The sequence below is a fragment of the Stenella coeruleoalba genome (genome assembly GCF_951394435.1).
Source record: "Stenella coeruleoalba genome assembly, chromosome: 3".
Taxonomy (NCBI): domain Eukaryota; kingdom Metazoa; phylum Chordata; class Mammalia; order Artiodactyla; family Delphinidae; genus Stenella; species Stenella coeruleoalba.
This window is the reverse complement of record NC_137148.1, coordinates 168,391,765-168,405,864: the sequence shown is the minus strand read 5'-3', so window position 1 is coordinate 168,405,864 and position 14,100 is coordinate 168,391,765. Positions and strand designations below refer to the sequence as shown.

Below are 14,100 nucleotides of genomic sequence, written 5' to 3'. Positions count from 1 at the left end.
TCCGTTCCTCTCCTCCAAGGGGCCTTGAAGAAGTAGAACTTCTCAGGGTGGAGCTGAGGGGTGGGACTAGGGCAGAGGGAAGGTAGGTGTGGGGACCTAGGAATCCTGCCTCCAAGGCTGGATGCCCCTGCCCCCAAAGGTGGGACTCTGGGGTGCCACAGCATTTCCCATGAGAGCAAGAGGAGATGGGAGGATGAGGTTTATCCAGGTAGACACACACACACACACACACACACACAGCGCTTCCTGTAAAGTTCCTGACCATCCTCTTTTTTAAGAAAAATTATTTTATTGAATATAATTGACATATGACATTGCATAAGTTTACGATGTACAACATGTTGATTTGATACATTTGTATATTGCAAGTTCCTGACCATCCGATTCTGTTTCTGGGTCTATGGGCATCTCTTCTTGGTCCCCCCTGAGACCACTGGTCTCCTAAGATCCCTCTCTAGGTTGGGGTGAGAATGTCCCAGGGTGGGAGGGTCCTGCATCCCTGAAAAGAGGAGGCTGACCTCTCTTTCCTCTCCTCCACCCCGACCCAGAGACTTCCTCATCTTCCCAGACACTTTCTAGTGGGTGGGGTTGTGTGTAGACAAATTGGTAGGCTGGGGACTACGGAGGCTGAGGAGAGCTCCATGAACCAGGAGATCAAGATGCAGGCGGTAGCCTTCAAAAACAAGAAACGGGGGTCCCCAGCCAATGAAGGTTAGACACCTTGGGTGGGGAGGGGAGAGGTACAGAGCTGAAAGTGGGGGCCGGAGGGTTCCTTCCCCCACCCAAAGTGTGTGTGTGTCTGTTTATCACCCAAATGTTCACTCACATCCTCTCCGCTTAATCAAGTTGTAGATCTGAGTTCCCCACGCCTTAACTTTACACCCAGAAGCTTGTTGAGCGCAGTGTTCCGTGAACCAAGTCGTCTGAGGCCCCCTCCCACCCTCACCCCTGCCCCAGCGCTCTCGGCAGTTTTCTTCAATCCCTCTCACTGACCTGCCCACAGGTGCAGATGACCCTGCCTATGAGAATATCACCTTCAAAACCCAGCACCAGCCAAAGGGCAGTCACTCACCACCCAAGAACAAGGGTAAGCAGCCGCCCACTAGCCCACATCACACAGCCTTGGAAGGGGCCCGTGGGAGGGACAAGGGGCCGTGTGTGGAGGTCAGGGCCAATGGGGTGGGGTGTGCTGACATCAAGGCTTGTGTGGGACAGCGGTGGGGGGGTGGCTTTGAGGAGGTGGTGATGATGATGGTGTGATTGTGCCGGTGGAGGTGCTGGTGAAGGTCTGGGTGTTGGTGACGGTGAGTAGGGGACCACGTAGTGGATCGGGACAGAACCACCTAGATAGAGCTGGTGAGGGTGCTCATGAGGTCCTGGTGATGGAAACAATGCTGGCAACAACGGGCATTGATGTTGGTGGGTGTTGGTGACAGGGGTGTTAAGGGGGGCATGATGGTGACAGTGTTAGCAATAGTTGCTTGTGGCACTGGCCAGGGTGCATGCTGGTGGCAGTGTTGTTGATGGCCACAGCTGCTTATGGTATCGGGAACAGTGGGTGTAGGTGAAGAGCTGTCGCCGGCGTTACAGTCAGTGTTGATGGTCTGAGTGGCAGTGTTGGGCCCTGGAGATGACCTGTCCTGCCTCTACCCCTGTTCCAGCCCAGTCCAAGCCAGCCTCCGACCCTGCCCAGGTCCCCCATTGGTTGCCTAGAGCCACGATGAGCCTGTATGTTCTCCTCGCTCTGTCCTGCGTCGTCCTCTTAGCCTTTGTCCTGGTGAAGAGTGAGTGAGGTGTTTCGTTCTGTTTTGGTGGTGGAGGAAGGGGCTGGGGCAGTGTGGAGTGGTTCCCAGGAGCTGGGGTGGTCCAGCGCTGCTCCCAACTGCAGACCTGAGGCGATTCTAAGGTTTTCTTGCCTCCCCACCCCATCCTGAACAGATTCCAAGATGTCCCAGGAGCTGCTCGTCTTGAGAACGGAGCTCCAGAAGGGTGAGGGAAGGACCTGGGTCGAGGTGGGGGTAGGGAGAGCAGAGGTGACACAGACATCCCTGACCCACACCCTCAGTCTCTCTTTCGGTGGGAGAGTGCCAGGACGAGGAGAAGAAGCGCTGGAACGATGTCAAGCAGGGCATTGACACGGTCAAGAGCAAGGTCCATGAAGGGAACCAGAAACTGAAGACGCTGGCGACAGGTGCCCTTATAGATCTCCACTGGGCGAATTTGCCTCCATGCCCAATATTGGGCTGGGTGCTGGGGAGTTGGGGGAGGGGACAGCAAGGGTCCCGCCCTTCCAGAGCACAAGGTTTGGAGAGGTGATGGATGTCACCCTCCAAGTCACTTGGGGAGTATATAAATGCATGGGAACTCCAAGTACATGGGCTGTGTGGCACCCCACACTGGGGGCCGGGCAGGGAGAAGGCTTCCAGTAAAGCTAAGAAAGGCCCACTTCCGCTTTTTCCCGTCTCTCCCCAGCCTCAGACATGAACCAAATCAGGACTACATTACAGAAAATCCTCCAGACGCTGAAGATGCTAAATCCACGTAAGTTGGGCCCAGGGGAGGCGGATGAGGGGCCCCCTTGGATTTGGCCCCAGATTCTCTTTCAAGAGTGGGATCTGTCTGACCTCGGATCTCCACCCTTCGCCCCCGCCCCCACCCCGCAGAGCCCACACCTCAATAAAAGAAAAGACATCAAAGCCCTGGCTACACCTCGGAGGACAAGATAGCACCTCTCAGTGAAGATGGAAAATAGGGCTCCCAGCCTGGTCTGAAGCTGCGCTTTATCCCACGTGTAGAAAATCATGTGTCCTGGTGAATGTGTTGTGGAGTTGCGTGTGTGCCTATGTGCTCGTGTGTCGGGGTAAGCACTTCATGGAGGGTGGGTATTTCAGTGTTTCCCACAGGAAGGTGTTATGGGTGAATGTTGAAGGTGGGAGTCACAGCGAGTATGGTGTGCACCCCTATGTCACTGTACATGTGATGCACACGTGTATTGCGGCGTGTTGTGAGTGTAACGCATGTCACCGTGGGTGGCTGTGGCGACCACAGAAGTGTGTCACTGTGGGTGTGGGTGTTGGTGACACGTGTTACACGTGCCCATTTCAGCGTAAACACATGTGTGTCCTGAGGGATGTTGTGTGATGGAGGCGTGAATGGGTGGGGTGGGCACACCATGGGAATGCATCACTGTAATTGTGGGTGTGTGCCCTGTCACACCCACCTGTCACGCTGTGCCGGCCTGAACAGGTGTGTGTCAACACGAGTGTGCCTGATTATGCCACTGAGGGTGTTCAGAGCGTGGACCCGCATGTGTCCATTTGTTTCTGCACTCACATTCCGTGATTCATGGTGATAAAGGCCAAGGGGAAACAACGCGGCTTTCAGATCTGTTATTGGTGTGGCTGGGGAGCTTTGGAACCTGGTAGGGAGGGTCTGTAAGTGTTCAGACTCGGAGAATGAGAAAGGTCACACGGTGAACACGTGGACGTAATGCCAGGAACCCTGGGGGCACGAGGGGCATGAGAACCAATGTCTGCAGTGGGTCCCAGTGTGTCCATGAATGTGTACCCTGGGAGCGACTGAGTCCCTGCGCCGCTGAGTGTGTGCCCATGAGGGTCTGTGGCCTGAGATGTCCAATGTCTCCCTAAGTGTTCATGGGCCCACGAATGTATGAGCCCCTGAGTATGTACTGTGCTCGGGAATGTATCTGTCCACAGGGCATGTATTCATGAGGGCATATGCCCTTAAGTGTACTATGCCCACGGCTCATGGATGTACGTCCTCTGAGAACTTGTGCCCACGGACATGCGCATGAACCCTAAGACAAGTGGACATGTTCGCATGGACATATGTGTGTCCCTAAGACAGGTGAGTGTGTGTGCATGGGCGTACGTGTGCCCCCGAGACAAGTAGACATATGCCCAAGGACGCACATGTTCCCAAGACAGAGACGTGTGCCCATCATCAAATGTGTGCTCCTGAGCAGATGGACGACCCGTGCCACTGTCCCAGACAGATCACGGGCCAACCAAGGCCAGCGAGGCCCCTGGCCCGGGCCGCACCCCTCTGTAGGGCCGCACGGACACGCGCGCCCCCGTGCGGCCACTGTCGGGAATCACAGAGCGCGCCCCGCCCGTCCCGCCTCGACGCCTGCGCACGCCGGCCCTTTTGCGGCGCCGTAAAGCAGCTCGGCCGAATCGGCTGCCGCAAGTCCCGGTGAGACCCCGCCCGCCACCACCCCTCCCGGCGCCGTGCCGCGTCCGCTCCCCAACCCCTCTCCGCGGGTCTTTGGGTCCTGGGTCAGGGTCTTGGCGTCCACGATCCCCGGAATCCCTCTTCGGCCCACCCCGGGGGACCACGAGGAGGGTGGGCTCCTTCCCGGTCCCTCTGCCTGGTCCACGCCGGGGCCGGGGTCGCGGGATCTCGGTCTTTCCACGGCTTAGCTCACCAACCCTATGGCAGGTGGGTGGAGGGGTCTCAACACTCCCCCTCCCCTCTCGCGCGCTGGGCGGCCCCCATGTAGGCAGCTGCGCACCGGGGCAGGGGCGTCCTGGAGCTCCTGAGATTCCTGGTCTTTTCATCCCCCACGCAGACCTGGTTGGGACCCTCTCAGCAACCCCAGACCCTTCCGGCTTCTGGCCAGGTCCCTGCGTAGTGGGGCGGGGTTCTCAGTTACCCCTCCCGACCCCACCCTTAGCAGGGGTGTGTGTGTCTCAGAGCCCTTGGGATTCCCCCCCTCCCGCCCCATCCGCTGCCATTCCCATCGCTGATCCACATTTTTTTTGGTTTTTTTTTGGTCTCAGCACCTCTTAGGGATTTTCTCCCAGCAACCCCCTTCCGGGTCTCTCGCCACCGACAGCTGTGGCTTCACGCCCTGTGATGGGAGGATCACTGCGCCCCTTCCTGGCTCCCCTATAACCCCCGGATCCGACAGTCCGCCCCCTCCCTCTTTCCACGGTGCAGCTACCTTTCTGGAAAGCACGCGGGTGGGGTGTTCCCAACGCCTTCTCTGGCCGCCCCCCCAGTCTTTTTACAAACGCAGGCCCACTCAAAGAGGCATGCTTCGTGCATGACAAATTGGTGCTGCCCGAGGGTGTGGGTTTGGAAGGGTTCCCAACATCCTCTCCTGGCTTGCTCCATGTGTCTTGCCTGTTCCCCAAGCTCCCAACCCTTCTGGCCGTTGGTCTCCACACACCCCCTACTCCTCTCTCCCAGTTTCTCTGACTCCGCAGGGGAGAGGCAGGGAAGTTCTCTTCACCCAGGGAAGTCAGCGCTGTTGCTGCTGGAGCGCATGGCGGGGGGAGGGATAGCTGCCAGTGTACGCTCACGGCCCCCCATCCTCGTCCCCTTCCTGCCCTAGGTTTGACGCCCCCCTCCCCGCGCACTAGTTTTCTGGTTACTCGTACAGGCGGCGGAGGGCTTAGGTCGGTGCTTTGAACGCACAAGGGTCACCTGGAACTCGAGGGGGGGTGGTTTCGAGCGCCCCCTTCTGTTCCCCCTCTTGTCTCTCCTCCCACCTTCCCCCTCTACCCCCCTCCCTCCGAAATCCTCTCCTAGCCTAGGGTACAAGCCTACCCCGTCTCCCGTTTGGCCGTGGCTGGCTAGGCGTAACGGAGGTATGCTTTACGCACAGGTGGGTACCTCCTTTCCTTCTACTCATCTCTTCCCACGTGGGAAATCACTGATGGAGCGCACAAGGGAGGTGGTAGAGAGGGGCTCCTTCCCGCCTCTGACACCCACGTTTTCTCGTCTCCCCGCAGGGCAGCGGCGGCATGGAGGCGCGCTTCACGCGCGGGAAGTCGGCGCTGCTGGAGCGCGCGCTGGCCCGGCCGCGCACCGAGGTGAGCCTGAGCGCCTTCGCGCTGCTCTTCTCCGAGCTGGTGCAGCACTGCCAGAGCCGCGTCTTCTCTGTGGCGGAGCTGCAGGCTCGCCTGGCCGCGCTAGGCCGCCAGGTGGGCGCCCGCGTTCTGGATGCGCTGGTGGCTCGCGAAAAGGGCGCCCGGCGCGAAACCAAGGTGCTGGGCGCCCTGCTCTTCGTTAAGGGCGCCGTGTGGAAGGCGCTCTTCGGCAAGGAGGCCGACAAGCTGGAGCAGGCCAATGACGACGCCCGCACCTTTTACATCATCGAGCGGGAGCCGCTCATCAACACCTACATCTCCGTGCCCAAGGAGAACAGCACGCTCAACTGCGCCAGCTTCACGGCTGGCATCGTGGAGGCGGTGCTCACGCACAGTGGCTTCCCCGCCAAGGTCACGGCGCACTGGCACAAGGGCACCACGCTCATGATCAAGTTCGAGGAGGCGGTCATCGCCCGAGACCGGGCCCTGGAGGGCCGCTGATTTCGCCCCCCCCTCCCTCCGATAAAGGATGAAGATAGCCCCCTTCCCAAGCGTGTCTTGTGTCTTGTGTGAGGGCCTCAGAGATCCGCTCAACACCTTGACCCGGGAACTCCCTGGCGGTGCAGTGGTTAGGACTCGGCACTTTGACACTTTCACTGTCGAGGGTGCGGGTTCAATCCCTGGTCAGGGAACTAAGACCCCGCAAGCCCCGCAGCGTGGCCAAACAACAAAAACACCCACCTTGACCCAGGCCCCTGCCTCAGGCTGCTGAGGGATGCCAAGGCCCAAGCGTGTTTATTTATTATTATTATTTTTTAATATTTTATTTATTTATTTGGCTGCTCCAGGGTCTTAGTTGCGGCACGCGGGATCTTTTAGTTGCGGCCCGCGGGATCTAGTTCCCTGACCGGGGATCGAACCCGGGCCCCCTGCGTTGGGAGCGTGGAGTCTTAACCACTGGGCCACCAGGGAAGACCCCCCAAGCGTGTTTATAGTACAATGGGGAGGTGGGGTGGGGGCAGAGGGAAGATAAACCAGGCCCAAGGAACTGCTGGTATGGCTGCAGGAGGGAGAATGCTGGCACCTTCCGGAATCGCAGTTGGAGGCCATCCCTCGGCTGAGGAGGTGGGGGGGGGGGGTATCAGGGTGGAGAGATCAGGCCAAGGGAGACTCCTTTAGACCAGGGGCTGGCACACTTTTTCTGTAAAGGACCAGAGGGTGAACAGTTTGCACCCAGCAGCCTCTGTCCAGCTACTTTGCGCTGTAGACAGCGGTAGGTTAAGGAGTGGGTGTAGCTGTGTGTCTAGAAAACAGACAGAGGGTGGTTGTTTGTCAACCCTCCACACCTTTTTCTTTTTAATTTATTATTTATTTTATTTTTGGCTACGTTGGGTCTTCGTTGCTGCACACGGGCTTTCTCTAGTTGTGGTGTGTGGGCTTCTCATTGCAGTGGCTTCTCTTGTTGCAGAGCACGGGCTCTAGGCGCACGGGCTTCAGTAGTTGTGGCACGCGGGCTCAGTAGTTGTGGCGCACGGGCTTAGTTGCTCCGCAGCATGTGGGATCTTCCCGGACCAGGGCTCGAACCCGTGTCCCCTGCGTTGGCAGGCAGATTCTTAACCACTGCACCACTAAGGAAGTCCCCAACCCTTTTTTTTTTTTTAGACCCTTGCTACTCAGAAGTGTGGTCCCGGGCCTCAGTGTCAGCATCCTCCAGGAGCCTGTCGGAAATGCAGACCCTCAGGCCCACCCCAGAGTAACCACTCAGAGTCTGCATTTTAGCGAGGTCCCCAGGGGATTCCTGTGGGCAAACTGGGGCGGCTGCCCCCCTCCACCCCCCAAGAGTTTCCAATGCTGCAGGTCTGGGGTGAGCCGGGGATTTGCATCTCTAACAAGTTCCTAGAAACTTCTGTTAACTCCAGGGGCCGCACTTTGAGAACCCTGGCCTTAGAGACCTGGTTCTCAAGGGGAAACAGGCAGGCTCACTTGAAAGTCATCTGGGTGCTTAAAATAGTTTGCGGTTCATCTCTAAACACATGATCCCATTACCTGAACACATGTTCCTTGTTGACAAAGGAAAATAACTACATTTCAGGCAAACTGCCCTTTTGCCCACCACCCTTGGTCTCTTGATCACTCCTCACACTTCCCGCCACCCCAATGAAAGCCCTTCAGGACTTTGGAGGGGAAAATTTCTTCACATTTTCGCTTCCCCCCACCACACCCTTGGCCAAGACCTGAACAAGTGTGTGTTTTTTTGTTTTTTTGCGGTACGTGGGCCTCTCACTGCTGCAGCCTCTCCCGTTGCGGAGCACAGGCTCCGGACGCGCAGGCTCAGCGGCCATGGCTCACGGGCCCAGCCGCTCCGCGGCACATGGGATCTTCCCGGACCGGGGCACGAACCCGTGTCCCCTGCATCGGCAGGCGGACTCTCAACCACTGTGCCCAGGGATTCTCGGTGGGGGAACGCCCTGGGCCAAACTCCTGGATGGGCTGCTTTCCAACTCCAGGCTTGATGCTCTGCCTCTCAGGAAGACGTCCACCTGTGCCCCCGTGTTCCACCTACCAACCAGGACTAGGCCAGGCTGTCCACCGAGCGGGGAGGGACCTGGCTGGAATGTCCCCGGACCGTGCACTCCAAGAGAGCAGGCACTCATCTGTCATGCTGTGTCCCCAGCTTGAGGACAGGTAGCCCTCAGTACATGTCTACTGAATGAATGACTCTGGTGGCCTGAGGCTGTTCATTCTGGGCCCCCAAATGTCCCTCTCAACCTTGATCAGGGCTAATTGTGGGGACCTGAACCCACTGCATGTTTTGCTGAGTGACAGACGAGGAACATTTTTAGCAGGGGAGAAAGTTGTCAGGTGGGCAACAGAGAGAAGTCACTGGGGGCCAGTGGGTGGGCGAAGATGGCAGGAGGCCTGGGGGGTGGGGACCCTGGGGGACTTTCATGGAGGCCAGGTGGGAGGGTGGGGACACTGCGGGGGGCTGTCACCTCGTCCAGGAGCCAGAGGAGGTGGCCTGGGGCAGTGGCAATGGGGATGGAGAGAAGCAGGTAGGTTTGAGATGAGATAGCCTTTATGATGGGAGGGACGTGGGGGTGGGTGCTTGGAAGATGCTATGGAAAATGACCAGTGTGGGTGGACAGCTGGGCAGTGAGGACACAGGAACGAGGAGGAGAAAGTTTGGGAACAAGTCCTGCTGGGCTGCGGGAGGCCACAGGACGGGGTTCTGGATAGAGGCTGGGCCTGTGATGGAATCTGGAGTTTCCGAGCTTCTGACAACTCTGCAGGCCCAGGCGCCCCAGCCCTAGGCCATAGTGGTGCCCAGTGGCCCTACATGTTCTAACTGGGATTCGACGGCTTGCGTGATGCTAGGTTCCTGCCAAGACTCAACTTAGACACCCACACAACACACACACACACACACACACACACACACACACACACACACACACACACACCACAAAAGCACAAATCGACATGCAAAGACATCCACACAACACACATACAAAGATTCAGACAGGGCTTCTCTGGTGGCGCAGTGGTTGAGAGTCCGCCTGCCGATGCAGGAGACACGGGTTCGTGCCCCGGTCCGGGAAGATCCCACATGCCGCGGAGCCACTAGGCCCGTGAGCCATGGCCGCTGAGCCTGCGCGTCCGGAGCCTGTGCTCCGCAACGGAGAGGCCACAACAATGAGAGGCCCGTGTACTGCAAAAAAAAAAAAAAAAGATTCAGACACACGGACAAACAGTACTATCCAACCACAGATACCTACACAATGCAAAACTGCACATGCCCCACGTGCACACAGACACAACCCAGAGGCGTCTACACAACACACACACAAAGATACAGACCACAGGATACCACCAAACCACACAGGTACACAACGCATACACATAGACAGACACAGACAAATACACAGAAATGCACAGAGGTACACACACACACAACTTAAACACACAGAGACAACACACAGTGGGACTACAGATGCAAGATAGACGCACCCAATGTGCACACAGATACACACAACGTAATCACATGCACACATAAACACAAATGCACATATAAGTGTACCAAAACATACATAAAACGCACAGAGACACACACCACAGATATGCAACGCACACGCGCAAGTACACGGTCATACAGACACACACGTACGCCCTCTACCGGCCTTCTGCAGAACTGTTTCCAAAGAGGGCTTGATGGACAGAAGCAGGGCCCTCCTCCAGCAGCCCTCCTGCTGGAGGAGGGGAGGAGGGCTGGACTTGGCCCTCGTCCCCCCCACCCCCCATCCCCCACAGGCCTCAGTTTCCCCTTAGGACCTCTCCCTTCACCTCTGTACCACCGCCCGGCTTCAATCACCCCCAGTCCTTGCTACTTCCCACAACTCTGTTCAGCCCCGTGCATCTCCTGTGCATCGCTCGTTCATGCGACGAAAAAACTCATCAATAGTCAATCTAAGAAAGAAACGGACAATTTTATTGGAGCCAACCTGAGCATTATAACCCGGGAGACAGTCTCTCAGAGAGCTCTGAGGGCTGTTCCGAAGAGGTAAAGGAGGCCAGTATAGATGTGATTTTGGAGAAGGGGGGTTCGTGCAATCGAGCAGTCATCTTTTTATTAATTTTTTTAATTTTAACTTTAAATTTTTTATTTTTGGCCGCACCACGTGGCATGTGGGATCTTAGTTCCCCAACCAGGGATGGAACCCACGCCCCCTGATTTAGAAGCACAGAGTCTTAACCACTGGACCACCAGGGAAGTCCCTCATCTTTTTTTTTTTTAATTTTATTGAAGTATAGTTGATTTACAATGTCGTGTTAATTTCTGCTATACAGCAAAGTGAGTCAGTTATACATATATATTCTTTTTCATATTAAATATTTGAGTACTCATCTTGGTAGAAGGTTGCCGCTGTTCTTGAGGAACGGATATCTTAGTTAATGGTGTTAGTGGTTTCCTAAGGATGGGATGATGCAAGAAACTGAGTTCATAAAATTGTCTCCTGGAAATCCCGGTCTATCCGAGGGCCAGTTCTGCCAATTTTCCTACAGCACAAAGTGCCTCATCCTGTTACAATCCCCTCCCTTTCGGTCTTAATTTCGACCAAAGTTTGGGAGGCATTTCGTGACCAATTTGTCCCATGGTGCTAGGAATGCTCGTTCCCAGGTCTGGCGAAGATTTCATGGATACAGCCACTCAGTGTGCTATTAGTGGACTGTTACAGTAGCCAAAAGCTTCTGGACTACCTCTCTTACTAGCTCATTATGGTCCAGGCAATGGTTCCCTCTGTTGCTTCTTCCCATAGCTAGAGTTACATTATTACAATCACTGATCTTATAAGACTATATATATGATCAACCATTTCAAGTCACCTAATCATGATTAAATTTACCTGAGGCTCGATAACACATTTTTTAAAGTCTTCTTTTTAATACATTTATTTATTTTATTTTACTTATTTATTTTTGGCTGTGTTGGGTCTTTATAGCTGCACATGGGCTTTCTCTAGTTGCGGCGAGCGGGGGCTACTCTTTGCTGCGGTGCGTGGGCTTCTCATTGCGGTGGCTTCTCTTGTTGCAGAGCATGGGCTCTAGGCACGCGGGCTTCAGTAGTTGTGGCTCATGGGCTCTAGAGTGCAGGCTCAGTAGTTGTGGTGCACGGGCTTAGTTGCTCCGCGGCATGTGGGATCTTCCCAGACCAGGGCTCGAACCCATGTCCCCTGCATGAGCAGGTAGATTCTTAACCACTGCACCACCAGGGAAGTCCCTCGATTACACATTTCGTAATGCAAGAAACAATAATCTGGTGAAAGAGGCAGAATACAAGTAATATAGCTAGTGGCATTAATAAGGTCATAAGTAAGTATTTAAGCTGAGAACTACCATTAGGTACTGCCCAGGATCGCCCCAGGTTGTCTGACCAGTCTGTTCAGCATCCATCTCTATCTTTAAGGAAAATGGTATATTAGCATTGTATGGAAAGTTCACCGAAGATGTCTGCACCTATAAGGCGAGTGGTGGCTCGTCGTGACCCCTTACAGATTGTGGAAGGAATGTCACCGTCTAAGGAGTTACAGGGCTGGCGCCAGAGGGAGAAAATTGATCTTTATGGTTGAGTAGGTATTTCTGCCGTTGGGGAGGTCTGGTTCACACATAATGCAGATGCACCATGCACACAAGAGGGCGAGGGAGGAGACCAAAGGGCAGAGGAAAAATTTTATGTTTAAATTTTTCTCGTCTCCCCTTAAAATGTGAATTTTTTTTAAAGCACATTCTCTGCATTCAAAGACCTTATTCTTTATTTTTAAATGAATTAATTTATTTTTGCTGTGTTGGGTCTTTGTTTCTGTGCGCGGGCTTTCTCTAGTTGTGGCAAGTGGGGGCTACTCTTCATCGTGGTGCGCTGGCCTCTCACTATCGCGGCCTCTCTTGTTGGGGAGCACAGGCTCCAGACGCGCAGGCTCAGTACAACTGTGAATTTTTATTTCATCACTGTCATTCACTCACTCATTCATTCATTCATGCATTCAGTGAGACACTGGACACCATGATGGGCCCTTGGGGCTGATGTCATGAACAAGCTGGACAAAATCTCTACCCTTGGAGCTGAGACGTTCTCTCTGGGGAGACAGACAAATGTCAGATGGTGACGGATGTCAGAGACATAAAGGAGATAGGAGGAGGGGGTGTCAGAGGCACTATTTAAATAGTGATCCAGGAAAGCTCTCTGAGTAGGTGACGTTTAGCCGGAACCCCTGCAGAGAATGAGACCCCCAGCTCATGGATAGGGGGAGGGATCCCCAGCAGGGGAAACAGCACTTGCAAAGGGCAAAGACGAGCCCGCAAGGCCCTGTGTAGCTGTCACCTGCCCCTTCTGCACACGCCTGGGGATCCCCTGGGCAGCAGGGTCTATTGGAGGAAATCGAGGGGGGCTGGTGTGATAAGTAGAGTGGGCCCAGCTGCGACCCCTGCCCCGGGCTGAGCACAGCATTGCCCACCACCACCTGCCTTCTCCCCACCCCATCAGCCACATTCCTTATCTCTTGACTGGTCCTGTCTCTCCTCCTCCACGACCCCACCCCCGGTCACCATCTTCTCTCCTGGACAATGGTGGCAGTCCCCTCTCCACAGCCGCAGGACCACATCTTCTCCCGCTTCCAACCCTCCATGCCTCCCCTGCCTGGAGTTCAAGGGCTTTACCTGCTGCTCTTCAGCCTCTCCGGCCACACCTTCCCCCACCCCCACTCCCTACAAGACTCCCCAGGTGCACTCTTACACCTCAGGGCCTTTGCACTGGCAGCTGCCACTCCTGGGGTGCCAAGCTGGCCTGCAGTGACAGTTTGCACGGAGGCCTCCCTGACTGCAGAGGCCGGGCTGGAGGCCTCCTCTGAGACCCCACAGTCCTCTGTATTCCCCTTACCCAGTCCATCTGTGTTAGGTGGGCCTCTCCTGGGACCCAGAGCTCCCCGCGGGTAGGACCTGGGCCCCCTTCCTGGAGGGGCTCTGAGCTCACAGGCAAATGTGCCCCTCCTTACTCCCCTTCCCAACCGTCATCCACGCAGAGAGCAGGTCAGCAGGAAGAGGAAAGGCACGTGTGGGATGGGAAGCGGCTGGCTCTGTACTATCACGTCCGGGAGCTCACGTGGCTGATTTTGTTTTTTTGTGCTGTTGTGGGTGGCGAGGGCTTGGGTGGGGGGTCTCAGGATGAGGGGGACACAGAGGCTGGCTTGTCCACATCCTTCCTTCTGGAGAGACTCCCAGGCCCAATGCCCACTCCCTCCAGCCCCTCCAGGCCCCAGCACATCCCCAGGGACCAGGGGGGCTGAGCCAGCCCATCCTGGGAATCCTGAGAGCATTCCAGGACTGCACTGGGAGATTCGGGGGTTTCTCTCTGACATTGCCCATGGTTCTCTGAGAGGATGGGATATTGTGTGGGGACCAGGCTAGAGGATGGCTCCCAGCCCCCTAGAGATACAGAAATCTTGGACCCCGGGCTCCACCATCAGGGACCCATGCTCTGAGCTTCCTGGAGACCCAGGAATCCAAACCCTTAAGGACCCAAGAAGCCAGGACCCCAAGCCCCACACTCAGTGACCCAGGCCCCTAGCCCTTTGGAGATCCAGGATTTCAGGACCCCAGTCCTGACTTTCAGGACCCCAGAAATCCAGGCCCCCAGCCCCTTAGGGACCCAGGAAGCCAAGACACTAGTCTCTTTTTTTTTTAACACTGGGTCTGTTTTATTTATTTGTTTGTT

General features: G+C 55.8%; 2 protein-coding genes across 4 annotated transcripts; both read left to right on the top strand.

The window, feature by feature from the left end:
- Nucleotides 1–641: 641 nt before the first annotated feature.
- MCEMP1 (mast cell expressed membrane protein 1) lies at nt 642–5,604 on the top strand (the record flags this gene model as incomplete). The annotated part of the gene is made up of 9 exons (XM_079918712.1): nt 642–711; nt 1,004–1,087; nt 1,662–1,784; nt 1,939–1,989; nt 2,066–2,191; nt 2,473–2,541; nt 3,788–3,867; nt 4,072–4,215; nt 5,557–5,604. 9 exons carry the CDS (start codon nt 642–644, stop codon nt 5,602–5,604), a joined length of 795 nt encoding a protein of 264 aa, XP_079774838.1.
- Nucleotides 4,054–6,392, top strand: TRAPPC5 (trafficking protein particle complex subunit 5). Of its 3 annotated transcripts, none has more exons than XM_079917885.1 (2): nt 4,054–4,215; nt 5,760–6,392. In XM_079917885.1, the coding sequence occupies exon 2, from the start codon at nt 5,772–5,774 to the stop codon at nt 6,336–6,338; it is 567 nt and encodes a 188-aa protein (XP_079774011.1). In that variant the 5' UTR covers nt 4,054–4,215; nt 5,760–5,771; the 3' UTR covers nt 6,339–6,392. The 3 variants fall into 3 exon arrangements, with proteins under 3 accessions (XP_079774011.1, XP_079774012.1, XP_079774013.1); XM_079917886.1 differs by lacking the exon at nt 4,054–4,215 and adding an exon at nt 4,352–4,461; XM_079917887.1 differs by lacking the exon at nt 4,054–4,215 and adding an exon at nt 5,531–5,632.
- Nucleotides 6,393–14,100: the final 7,708 nt, after the last annotated feature.